This window comes from Solanum verrucosum, unplaced genomic scaffold (genome assembly GCF_900185275.1).
Source record: "Solanum verrucosum unplaced genomic scaffold, falcon-dt-bn FXZP01000253.1, whole genome shotgun sequence".
NCBI classification, from domain to species: domain Eukaryota; kingdom Viridiplantae; phylum Streptophyta; class Magnoliopsida; order Solanales; family Solanaceae; genus Solanum; species Solanum verrucosum.
The window spans coordinates 3,153,254-3,167,463 of record NW_026019984.1 but is presented as its reverse complement, the minus strand read 5'-3'; the positions used below and the strand labels follow the sequence as shown (position 1 = coordinate 3,167,463).

Below are 14,210 nucleotides of genomic sequence, written 5' to 3'. Positions count from 1 at the left end.
ACATACTAACATGTTGCTGCACATTACATATTCCTTTGTTGTTAAGACGCCCATATGGTTCACTAACACCTAACAATCACATGGAAATTGGAATAATAATAATAATAACAAAACAAGGGTCAATTTTTATGTCTTAAAAGATCATTCAGATGTATGATCTAAGTGTAATCCCACCATGGGGTCTAGGGAGGATGGGGTCTACGCAGACCTTATCCCTATCTTGTGACCGTAAAGAGGTTGGCAAATAGACCCTCGACTCAAGTAAAGCAAAATAAAGCAGGTTCGAAAAGGAAATACAAATCTAGGATTCTCATCAAGGGAGTGAGGTGTGTGCAAACTTCACCCTCATTTTGTGATGGTAAATACATTTCTCATAGACCCTCCGCTCAAGTAAAGCAAAACAAAGCAGGTTTGAAAATGAAATACAAATCTAGGATTCTCATCAAGGGAGGTAAAGGTGTATACAGACTTCACCCCTTATCTTGTGACAGCTAAAACGGAATAGATCCTCGGCTCAAGTAAAGCAAAATAAAGCAGGTTCGAAAAGGAAATACAAATCTAGGATTCTTATCAAGGGAGGATGAGGTGTACACAGAATTCACCCTTTATCTTGAGACAGTAAAGACGTTACTAATAGATCCTCGGCTCAAGTAAAGCAAAATAAAGCAATTCGGGAACGCTTGAAAGTTTTCTTTTAAACTGATCAAATCATACATACAACAAGTGTTGACACATTGACTAATAGATCAACTTTCACAAAATTGGTTTGAGGCAACTTAACATCTGCAAAGGACATCAATCTGTAGTCTGTTGTACAATGGACATGATCATTCATTCAGATAAGAGATGTGAACGCGATGTTTGATCATTTTTTTTAGACGTGACACAATCTTTGAGTAGTCTTCTTCATCGTCATCCTGATCATTTTTAGACAAATCGATCTTTGATTAGTCGTCTTCATTCCCTTGCCTTCCTGATCACCTTTAGACGTGCAAGTGGTCTTTGATTAGTCTTCATCATTGTCATCCTGATTGCTTTTTTGATTGTGTTTCTGAGCGTTATACATATCCGCTACCTGAGAAGCAAAGCATGAGGAGATTAAGAGTTCAAACCAACAAGGTCACGAGTAAATAGAATATAAACCGGCAAAAGATGAGATGACGAAAAATTTAAGAAAAGATCACCATATCTGCTGATGAGGCCTCCTCAGGCTTCTTGTCTTCTCGTACACGGCTCAGACGTGGAAATCGTAATGAAATTCCCTGTGACAGGAAAGAGTAAATGATATAATTATCCTTAACTTGCCACTAATCAACACTATATTGACATTTATTCTTCACATTAGAATAAGAGATTGTCCCAACTGTTTCGGGTTCGATATATAAAGGCACTAGTAACTTTTGTTAAATGCTTTGGCATGATAAGCCAAGCAATGAAGAACGGCTTATGCAGGCGGCAGGCGTAAAAGTGCAAGATTCAGTTTACTCATTGCATGTTATATTCAAAAGATACATACCTTCTCGGGATCCACGATACCTTGGGCAGCACGGTGGACAGGGCTGATAGTAAGATCAGCAGCTTTCACTTCCCAGACCTGATATTAACAAAGATTTATGGAGATATAATAAAATCAGTGTTATCAAGGGCAAAAAGTGTAAAAAAAAGCGTTGAGCTCGATTGAGATTTTAAGCGCAAAACGCAATTAAACCACAGCTTCAAAGAAGGTACAAATGAAGAATAAAATAAAATAGTTCATATGTCATTCAAGAAACACGTGTATGCACAACAATTCTATGGATAAAGAACTTGAAAATTTTGCAATTGAGTGAATATTTATGTTTATTGTTGCCTCGACAAGATAACGCCCATTGGTGCTGAGGCATTAGCCCTAGTGCCTTGGTGACTGCACTGAAGTTCCAGCTAAGCTAAGCGAAGTGCTCAGCCTGCTTTGAACCTACTTTCAGGGTCTAAACGCATCTTTGACAACACGAGATAAAATCCACAACCTATATCTACATGAAAAGGCTATTGACCCATTTTTCGACATAGAAGTTTGAAAAGGCAGAAAAATGTCAGTTCAACAGTTTATCAAATTAGAGGACCTCATAAGATCTCAAATCCTACAATGACATCCAAGGGGTACTGCTTTTAAAAGCAAACAGCTACCAAAAACAAAAAAAAAGGCAACAAGGCCTGTAGGGCTTAGTGAAGCCCATCCCTTTGCGGTTCCATCCAAAAGTATAACCCCAATAATAGATTCATGAGTAATCTACATACACAAATCCCTATAAGATAGTAAGGTAACACATGAAACAACTTTTTCACCAATGTCAATATCAAAAAATGCAGAAGACATGGATGAAATGCTCACATTATGCACCAAAGAAGAATATAAACAGAACTACTTCCTTTCACTAATTTTAAAATTAATAAAAGTAAAAGAGAGAGAGACGCAAAAAGAAAAGAACGAGGAAAAGGATTACAAAGTTTTGAAGTAAAGCAACTGAGTGGAATGTAAAAACTATTACCTCAGTAGGTTCAAACCATACATCTGGATTGATGGTTTCAGCATACCTGTAATATGACTGCATATCACACATATGTTAAGAGGGGCACAAGAATCCGACTAACTGAAAGCAAAGTGCTTCCACACAACTTGGGAAAGATGAAAAATGCAACCTTTGGTTTAGGAATAACTTTAGAACGAAGGCTGGAAGAGCGTTCCTCAAGCTCTACTTCAGAAAATCCAGTTCCTAACCATAAAAAAGCATGGCATGTAAAAACACCAAGTATATAAGTAGAGGATAAATTGTTGTCACTTAGTGTTTACAGGAGTAAACAGCTTACCGATTTTACAGATGCTCTGAAACTCCTCGTTGTTGCTATCATAACAAGCTAGGAGAAAGGCTCCGTAAACACCTGTCCGAAAACGAGTGCATTAGCCAAATAAACCAAAAAATAGTAAGGCCCAATTTAACCGCGTAAAAGTAGACAAAGTTACCAGTACGTTTCCCCCGACCATGAAAAGCACCAATTGGTACCAGATCCAGTGAGTCGCCAATACTGAAACTCAAATTGGTAAGACTGAAATCTTTCCACAAGTTCAAGTAACAATATATCTAAAGAAGTACTCCTGACGCATACCTCTCCATGTAATCCTTCTTCAGTTTTAGCCAGTTATTTGACCGTTTTGAAGGCTCATATGTAGCATCTTTAGTTAGTGTTTTGATAATCAATCCTTCACAACTGCAGAAATGGACAAATTGAAGTGATTAAAATTACTTCTCCAATTTTCCTCTACTACAAGTAAAGACAGAAGTCCTGTTTTCTTTTTTCTTTTTGGATCAAGTGTAGTGTAATACAAGATTAAATGATCTCACCTAACTGGCTAAATCAAAAAATGAATGTCTAGTCACTGCTGCAAAAATAAACATATGGAAGGTCGGCCCTTGAGAGGTAGCTATTATGGTATAAAGCTATCAATCATTCAACCAGTGAAGTGGATGAAACAACAATAAAGAGCCACACATGCTATGCTTATTGCAGGTTTTTTTTCCTTCCCTATTACCTCTTTACCCATAAGGATTAGAACACACCAAGAAGTTACTAAATAGACAGAGAAGGAAATGAGGACTTCCAAGTTATGAACTTCTATTCTGCCGTTATTTGCTTACCCTGCCCATCAATGTTATTCACCCCTTAACTCCCTTCTCTGTTTCGTAATAAGTTCACCTTAACAGAGCTGGTTTATTCAACATTGGAAAGCTTACCAAATATGTCTCATGGAAGAAACATATCTTTGAATCCTAAAGTCACAGACATTTTTAAATGGACGTGTTAACTTTGCATAACAAGTGAAGAAAGCAAAAGGCTCTCTTTATTTACACAATTCAAATATTTTTAGTTTCATTTATTAAGGTACCAATAGCTATTATTATTAACTCCTAAAATAATCAAAATGCAATTCACTTAGCATTTTTCCTCTCAATCCACCATCACCTTAGGCACTCGTGATAAGTATAACCAGATCTGGAACCAACTTCATACACAACGAAAGAACATCTAAAGTTTAATGATTGTACCCAAGTCCTTCCACTTTGGAAGGGTGAATGGAAAAGAGACTTGAAGAACAGAGTGAGGAGATGGAATGGGTTCTTGGGTATGCTATGTATCAGTGGGACCCATGGAGTCCATCCGTCCAAAATCAAAAGGTCTCACCAGAAGTTTTGTTGGTTATGTGTGGACAATGTTGAATTTCTCCAGATGATAGTATTTCATGTGGATCATTACAATTTTTCCTTAAAAGTAGCAGCGGGAAAGGAGATCTTGTGTGCTGCAAGAGCAGCAATGTGGCTACAAAATAAGAAGCTGTATGTCCCTTTTGAGGTCTTCAAACAATGTCGCCAACCTTTATAGAAAACCCACTTCACAAACTTAATAAACCCTCCATAGACATATAACAGTGAAATAGTGTTGTCAAATGTGAAGAGTACGAAAAGCACCAAGATCTCCTAAAGCTTTATATGCAAACCAAAATTAGGCCACATGATTTGGTTAAGAAAGGTGCAATCGAAAAGGAAAAATTAACAACAAACAAAACAACTACTGTAATGGATAAAGAAACTGAGAAAACCTAAAATTAAGTGAAATATATGAAATATAGTAATTTCCTATTCTAATTAGTAACATATGTACTTCATAATGTTTCCTTAATATATTTAGTGTTGTCTTTTTCAAGACAGAGCGATGGTGTGAAGCAAGCTTTAGCACCACTTAAGTGACGCACGACACCCAACTTTTGCCCAGCGGGTTTCAGGGCACCCAATTCGTGAGCCTCAAGCGAGCTTTTAACACACAGCTGAGAGTGGAATTACACATGAAGCATCTCTCTGGATCTTTTAAAAGAGAAGGCACAAACCAAGAAAAGAACATTTCAGAAATCTCCACTTACTTGACTTTACTCCTTTAAACAAACTAAGAAACAATATTGGGTTCGAGTTCAAACCAACCAAAGGTGCAATTTTTTCTATCATAAATAACAGATAACTAATCAAGTAACAGCAGCAAAGACCAACGAACAAGAAACGTCATTTACATGAACCAGCTCTTCAATTGCATGACATAAAGCAGCTTGTGACCTACTTTACAGAAGTTATGTCACAATCATTACGAATGCATGTGAACTTCACCAAAAAGATATTTTAAAATATATAAAAACTAACAAAAAATGCATTTGAATTACCAGAAAAGCAGAAGTAGATTTCTTAGATATATCAGTATCGAACCATTACCTGCCGTTGACCGCATCTTCAAGAAATTTTGTTATTTCCTCAAGATCGTTTGAGGCTACAGCTGTAGCAAACTGGAAATATCCAGGTTCTTCTTCAAATGACTTGTAAAGATGCTGCTTGAAGCCAGAAGTCACAGTATTAGCGCTAAACTTTGTAAAGGATGTGTTCGAGTTATAAATTGATCATTCACACAATGTTAATATTGGAGAAAAGGATCTAGCTATAAATTGATAAATTGATTGTTCACACAATGTTAATATGAGAGACCAGTTTAATATATTAAGAATCCATTGAGCAAAAGCCCATTTACGTACTAAAAGTAAACATGACCAGATATCAATATGAGAGAACAGCTTAATATATTAAGAATGAGAATGAGATCTTAGGACATCACAAGCCCACCCCCTGCCAAAGAAACTAAAACCTTAAGTTCCACTTTAGAACCCTATATAAATGTTGACAAACAATCAAACCTATAGATAGGCAAGAATCTTCGTTTTTGTCAGCATAAAAATCTATGCACATGGGATTAGTTGTGTTTATTAGTTATTACTCCAGCTCCCGATTTAGAATTAAACCTGGAAGAGCATCTAAAATTGACTGGAATAGAATACTTCATATATTTACTAATTAGAAAAAAATTGAAGATCTTAATACATAAATAGTCCTGCACATTTCATCCCCAAATAGATGTCCATTTTAGTTAACATGGAGATTAAGCGGAGAAAAAGGTTTAACAGATCATTAATTATAGTATCAAAAGGAAAGCTGATACAGTAGATCAGAGGAAACTAGTTATCAGAGGAACTAGTTGATCTCCCAATCTGAGATTAGATCAAACAAAATGGGCCAGAAGAAAAAAAAACACAGCAAGCTTGCACCTCAGCATCTAGTTAATAAAGGCATCTGCAGATGCATATTTTCCCACACATAAACAACTTCACTATTTTCGCTAACTAAGTCATACAGGACTCTTAATCCTGCAGTCTTCTCATGTAAATGATTATTAGCTATATCAGATTCAGGTCCATGGAAGAAATTGAAAAATCATTCCAAATGATATGAAACACAAACAACTGCCAGATCACTGGATTTTAAGAGAGGTCAACAGATTTGGGAAAATTGAACAAATCAGAACAAAGTTCACTTCACCTGTCCCTTTCCTATAGTGCAACCTATGAAAACAAAGGCTTACTCATGAGGGAGTGAACCTACTTGTGTAATTTACAAGGGCCCATTGGTGGGAAGTGCAGAAGAGGTAAATGCATCAATTTCACTGAAGAGAAATCTCAAAGCAGCAGCAAGAGTTCATGAATATAGAATTCTCATGGAAATAAAAATCTGATGCAAGAAAAGGTTGAACAGATATATCAACTAGAAGTAGATGTTAAGGACCCAATTTTAAGCAGATGCAATGCTTGGTCCAAGGGGCACCAGCAAATGCGAGCTGCAAAATTTCACAAATGCATGCTTACGTTTTTCCTTTTTTGGTTGGGGCAGGGGGTGGGGGGCTAAGTATGTACATGCTGAGGTTTTTGTAACAAATTATGTCACAATGACATTTCCTCCTATCTCACATCAGCATAAGACATCAGTAAATGCTTAAAATATGTGGTTCAAGGATAAGACATTTCACTGATAGACAGTTCATTTGGTACCAATTACCATCAAGACAAATGCTACTTGGTTTCCGCAGAAGCACAAAAGGATACAAATATGCATAAGAATTCACTGGAGCAAAAGAAGAAAATATAATCATGAGAATTACAGGCAAATTTTCAACCACACAAATGGAAGTACCTCTCTGCGAACATTAAGTTGCTCTTGAAGAAGTGGTTGTCCATTAAGATACAAGATATCAAAAGCATATATGCACACGTTGACCTTGATTTCACTAATGACAACATTTTTTACGAGCACGTGTAGTAAGGACCTGTCATAAACATATATCTGTAAGTATCACCTCATTTTACACCAAAATTACACATAAATGTAGCAAGATGATTCTCCAAGCAAATAATGAGCATTTATCGGAGAAGAAATATTGGCAGCTGAAGCTTGCTTGCAAAATGAACACAAGATAAAAAGACTAAAAATATAAACTTGACGGAGTTCAGACAGAACTCGCTTGATAAACTCTATATGACCTGGACAGAATAAGTTATATTATAGTTGATAAAGAGCCTAACTAGGTTAGCTACTGATCCAAATATATACTGAGTTATAGCAGCATATGTGTTAATGCAATTATACATCTACTTTGCTACGGGAAGGAGTTGTTCCTGTCAAGATTTATCACCTTTGAAGCCCCAAGGATGGATCTACAAGACTACAACTGGAAAGTATATATAGACTAGGTGAAGATTGTTAACCTGAAAGGGCAGGATCTTCTGTTTCTCACGGTCGTATGCAACCAGTTCACAGTCAAGAACAAATGAAGTTGCAGAAGATTTCTTCAATCTGCAACAAATTACAAGAATTAACTAATAGATTAGCAACAGATTTCAGTTAATGTACTACTCTGGTATATAATGTACAGATTATTGTGGAGAACACAAATCTTGTAGCAATAATTTAGATACCATATAATACATTTGCTACCAAGAATTTAATTTCGTTATCTACCAGAGATCATTATTCACAATGTAAAAAAGCATAAACTAGAGAATTTTCCAGGGTCCTGTCCCAAGAAGTGTCAGAGATGTTCTGCATGTAGAACTCATAATCTAATTTTTCATAAATAACATAAGTCATGTGTTCCATAGTTGCACTTCGGAAAATGAAATAGTTGTTTAATTTTCAGAATTATTCGTGCAAGGAGCGACTAGCTTTTCAGACGTACACTATAGTTGGTTAATCGAGTCACTCAGTCATCAAGTTTGAAGTCTTGGTTTCACATATTTCTTACAAGTTGTAGTTGTCCAAAAATCCACTATCACGTAAGTCCTTGATAAATTTTGATATATTCAGATCCAATTTTACCTTTTCTGCCCAATAGCAGTCAACTAAAAAGTATTTGATCCTAGGTTTGCAAATTATAAGATTCAATTCCAGAGTCAAAGTTCCGAGCAAACACAGTGCCCAAACTCATCAACTTGATCATGCAGACTTTCCCTTCCTTTTTTTCCGATTGTTTCATGCAGATTGTCCTTTTTAAGCAGCATATTGTGAAACTATAGAGAGCCAAGCTTTTAATGTCTTCACTATAATGTAGCTAATAGCTAATAATTGGGAAGCTTTTAGCATCTGAAGAGAACATTGAGCTAAGAGGAAGTGCTTGCATACGACAACTTCAGAAACAGAAAATCGAGACAAATGGAAGTAACTACCTTGAGATAGCAGTAACAACGTCAGGAAACTTTCCAGTATTTCTTTCTGCATTTCGGCTATATATCTCAACGGAACCATCTTCCATGTAGTGTATCTAGATTTAAAAACAACAATTAACAAAAATTAAAATGCAAATAATAAATTTCTTTTAAATGGATTGAAAAGACCTGGGAAATGTTCAGAGAACAATGTTTTAGACCGACTTCAGTCACTTTTTACATTAAGGATGTGCAACTTCGACTCCATTAATCAGAAGGTAGAGCCGGGGAGGAAAAAAGAGGGAAATAGAAGCAAAACATGAATAACTTTACTAATCGGACACTGCAATGAACATCAAACAGAGAACTCAAGGGAAGTTATCAATAGCAAGACAGAGCATGTAATGCAATAAATTAAGACTATGTATGATGTTGCAAGATCTATATCAGCTGGTTAGCCATATGTTGGTGAAAGAAGCAGGCTCATTTAGTCTCTAGAATACTTCTAAAACCAACTTTCCACCCTGTTCCAAAACATCCAGAGACTCAATATTAGAAAAAAGTAGACATCTAGGAGGCTCCAGAGAGTTTGAAAATGAAAGGGAAATAGTTTTTAGGAGGACAATTGCAGCCGAAAATTAACAAGGCAGAAAAAGACAACTAAGAATTTTTGAGGGGAGAATCCAAAGTAACTAGGATTGAAACTGAAAGTTCTGTTCATGATATTGCAAGAAAGAGAAGAGAGCAATATATGGCCCCCAGAATACGGAAACCTGTAAATCAATGAGGAAAAGGGAAACCAAGTACATTTATCCAGCAGGGCCCAGTAAAAATGAAATTACAACCTTAATCAAGTCGGAAGACCAGCTGAGGAGAAATTTCCCCTCTCAAAAGAAAAGGAATGCAGCAATGCTGAAAAGACAAAGCTCTAACTAACAAGAACAAGATTGGCACACCTGACTTTTCATGGGAAAAAGCATAACATATCCAAAAGCGAAAGGAAGGCGTCAAGTTCCAAGAGCTACTTAGCGAAAAAAATGAAAAGGGCTACGATGGAAAAAATAAAAGCTCTTCTAACTCTTATGGCTTTTACTACCTGCCATTTCCTCCTTCTCCAAATGGGTTCACTAGTTCCAATTCAAATGTCTACGATGAAAATGAACCTTGAATGGGAACTGAGTACATTTAAAGGCATATTACCTCTTCTTTTAGAAAATAAATAGCCCAAAATCTTTCATTGAATTGTGGCAAAGAATCTGATATGAGGAAGAATCAACTTCACATGATTCAATAGGATAAGATGTGATTTCCTTTTCTTTGTATTTTTTTGCATTAATAAAAAGCCCCTTCCTCTACTAGATATAAAATAAGATTAACCAAGAAACAAACAACTCCGTCAGCTATGATGGGAAAAGGCAAAAAGGAAATCAGCTTGCATGGAGGCAGCATGAATACTTCACCCAAAAAAAAAAAAAGTAACCATGCGACAACATTTCATTCAGTTGGGTAAATTGTTTATTCTTTCAGGAACACTTATATTTGCGTATGATTTTAGTTCCCATTCATTTTGTGTTCAGTTCCTGGAGAGAGTACATGAATTAGTAGTAATTTACTGAATTAAAATTACTAATAAGGACAAGATTATAAGAACACCTGAGCACGTTCACCATCATACTTGTATTCACATGTGAACTCCATATCCTGAAACTTATCAAGAATTTCAGATACTCCTTTGGTTGGCTTAGCTAGCATAGGTCCAACCGGAACACCAGGTGAGAAACCGCATGTTTCTGAAAGCTTCCAAACACCATCAGCTAGAAGAGCAGGGACAATTTTTTCATAAACTGGAATCACAGAGAACACTTGCTTTACAATCTTGGCGGCCTGCCAAACACAAAAGTCAAATGAAATAAGGAACCAATGAGATATGCATTCAAGAGCAATGGAAATGCAGCAGACAGCTTGTCTAATGGACTTGCATCATATACAAAATGAAAAGGGATTAAAATTTGATGAATCAATTAATTTGCAAGGTAACACTGATCCACTTCTGCTAATTCTTGTAGTGGAAACAAGCTTTAAATTGTCATATATAGTCAATCTATGCAGACCCTTTTCCCCCTTTCTGAAAGATAAAAATACTTATTGAAACTGATTAGTTTCCATCTGCCTAAGCGTTGGTGGACAGAGTTATCCGGGCTCAATTGTTGACAGGAGGTAAATTGTACCTGCTGGAATATTGAGATGCGTACATGTTGGCCCAGACACCACCATTATAAATCATACTTAGTGAAGGTGAGCCAAGTGAAGAAACTCCATCAATTTTTTTTATATAAAATCCAACCTATACGAGAGATAAAAGATTGTTCGTGCAACATGAAATATATTTAGTTCACTCTACAAAAACAAGTTTCCATAAAAAATAATATTAGAATTATGAGGGCTAGATGGCGCACGGTTCAAAATTCACTAAAAATGGACTCACCCCTCTACCTTCTCATCATACACCACACTTTTATGCAGCCTTAAGAACTTGTCAAAGCACTTTGTTCTAATGGTGCCTTTGTCGAATCACTTATATTCCACCAAAAGAGTGAAATCATGGGGCTACCAGAACAGTCCTCTACATACAAGCAATTAGGCTATTCAAATCTCTGAGACAACAAACTGTCTTGTGGCAATCAGAATGCATGCCATTAGTGGCAGTCACTGGGCAATGGCACCTTTCAACTTTTGATATTAACCAGTAAGTAATGTTCCAATCATTGCAGAGGAAGAAAATACACAACAAAGGGAAAGTCGAGGTGACAACACCAAACAAAGAGAAGTGTTTTCTTTAACACCAAACAAATGCGAATGCAAACGCAAATTTTGGGGTTAAAGATTTAAGAAGGAAACAAGATACTTTTATCCCGAAATTGATAATGATATCACAGTTCATGCAAGTTCACAGAAAGGAAAATTTAATAGAAAACTCCTCCAACTAGAGAACAATGCACCTCTTCCAAAGGAGAATCTACACCTGCAGGAGGTGATGAATGCTTATCTGAGTACACAAAAGCATGAGCGATTGCGACTAACAGTGTTTGTTCAGCCAAACCAATGCGTAGCTTTGTCTGCAAGAAAGAGAAACCAACTGAACAACAGTTCAATGAGCAATGCAACAGCTAAATAGCTCCATAAGACAAAGAAAAAAAAATTCCTCTAACCTGGAGGAGACGAATCAAATATTGGGGTTCACAATCAGTGGCTGCAACAAGCAGTGATTTAATGTAATTCTTTTTCTTTTCCTGACTATCCTTTCCAGATTCCTAAAAGAAATTCCCACATAAGAAAAGACAACATAATCATAGTACAAATACTAGAAATCATACTGCAAGATCGAAAACTATATCGGATAAAACAAAAATAAGCAACTAAAAAGAGGATCATCTGCACCACAAATAGGAGAAACTTATTTTGTAGCTTCCATGACAAAAATCAGTTCTGTGCGCAATGCACAGAACTGACTTTGATTGAAGGCTTCTATAGGAACTTCAAATATGTGGTATGGTAGCTATGTCACTTAACATCTTAATCCCACTTCAAGAAATATCTAAAAGAAAGTGAACAATGAAACTGGAATACCTTGGCAATGATCCGAAATGTGTCAAAAACTTTGGCAACAGTCAGTGCTTCTGGTTTATGCATCAGAGGCTGTGATGAACGACTTGTTTTTGCAACAAGGCCCAAATCTCCAAGCTCCTGTGTGTTTAACAATGAAAAACAGACATTTGGACTAGTCAAAACTGAACAGGAGAAAAGTTGAATCTCCTGGATGGCAGATATTACAGGATAACCATACAAAATTTCTGGTCAGTCCCTTATGTATACAATTAATCATGCCAACTATGCATGTGATCAAACACATGATTATCAAGATGCTGCTCTAAATGTGATGGTCCAATGTTAGGCTCCTAAATCAAGTACATGCCAAAGCCATGCAGCATTTGATCCCCACTAACTCCTCGTGGCCTCCATCCCCATCCCCATCCCCATCCCCACCCCCACCCTCTCCAAAAAAGTCTCTCAATTTCTTCAATCTCCAAACAACATGAAAGCTGAATTTCACTTGTGTCTAGCAGACCACTAACTACTAGTTTTCTACAAATTTGAAGACAACAAAGAGAGAAAAGAGGAAAAATAAAAACAGAAACAGTGACATAAAGTGTTATGTAGTCATTAATAGAATCTGACATAGTTCTGTGAACTGCACTAAAGTTGTCATGTCATATAGCTAGACATATATGACACTAGGCATTTTCTAAAGACATGGCTTAGGCAATTACACTCAATTAAGAAAAGGTTAAGTTTCACTTCTAATCTCCTCTTGGGAGCCTCTTTCACACAATGCACTGTCTTTCAATCAGACAAAATATTCAGGTCATGCTTGCGTTTCCCATTAGAACCCATAAGGAATTAGTCAAAACAACTTACACTAGACAGCATTATCAATTCAGCAATTGGTCATATTTGACCGTAATTATTCCCGATTAACAAATGTATTACCTTGTATTGCTTCTTGATATGTGCTTCTTTAGCACCACAGGCTTCAGCAAGTGCCTTGATAATGGAAGCATCACCAATACCAAGCTCCATCCCATCGTGTGCAGCTGCAATCTTGTTAGCAGCAAGGTATACAACGGGCAACAAATCCTCAGGCGTCGTCTCAATAACAGTCCTCAACATATTAGTCACAATTTCAGTAATCACAATCCGCCCTGACTCCTTCGAAATTGCATCAAACGCCTTAACTACAAACATGAACGGCACTCTCTGACCATTCCCCCAATATACAGCCTTTTTTGGATCAAAATTCGCAGCTTTTTTCTTTATTTCCACAATGCTCTCATCTGGACTAATCATTTTCCGTTTCTTCACCACACACTCCTCACTTTTCGACTCATTAACCAAATGGGTGTCCTCAATTGGCTTCAAAATTGAATCTTGATTCCGTTTCTTCACCACCACCTCCTCACTTTTCGACTCATTGACCAAATGGGTGTCCTTAATTGGCTTCAAAACTGAATCTTGATTAACAACAGGGCTTTTACTTGAAGTTTCAACATCTGGGATTTTACGTTTCTTGGGTGAGGAGGTTGTTTTCTTCTTGGAATTTGCCATAAGGACAGCAAATGCAGAGCGAGGAGGAGGAGGAGTAGGAGGAGAATCAGACATGGTTCTTGAATTAGGGTTTACAGAGAAGAAAAGGGGTTTGAGAGGGAACTGTTTCTTCTTGGAGAAGTGAAGAAAGATTGAAGAAGAAGGTTTAAGGGAGAAATTGTGAAGAAGAGTGGTTTGAGTGAAACGATATGAACTTAAACACAACATTCAATTTGGAAAAAAATGTGCAAAGGAAGAAAGGGAAGGAAACAAGAGAGAGGTGGCGGGAAAGGAAGGAGATTGTGCATTTTTATCGAGTTTGATACGCCTAAATATATGTATTTTTATTAGAAATATACTCAAATACGAAAAGAAGAGAGGTGAGGAAGATAATCTATATATCTTGTATATATGTAATCATAAATACATGTATCTGGAATAAGTAGAGAAATACATTTTTAAAGTGAAA

General features: G+C 36.7%; 1 protein-coding gene across 1 annotated transcript; it reads right to left on the bottom strand.

Annotated features, from left to right (window-relative positions):
- Window positions 1-689: 689 nt before the first annotated feature.
- Window positions 690-13,977, bottom strand: LOC125818185 (DNA ligase 1-like). Its single transcript, XM_049497726.1, is given in 18 exon segments — window positions 690-1,075; window positions 1,185-1,262; window positions 1,517-1,594; window positions 2,529-2,585; window positions 2,680-2,753; window positions 2,848-2,919; window positions 3,002-3,063; window positions 3,145-3,246; window positions 5,292-5,404; window positions 7,092-7,202; window positions 7,204-7,224; window positions 7,664-7,751; window positions 8,621-8,715; window positions 10,253-10,483; window positions 11,599-11,715; window positions 11,809-11,910; window positions 12,227-12,343; window positions 13,148-13,977. Coding segments are annotated over 18 exon segments (2,409 nt in total). The 5' UTR covers window positions 13,970-13,977; the 3' UTR covers window positions 690-1,006.
- Window positions 13,978-14,210: the final 233 nt, after the last annotated feature.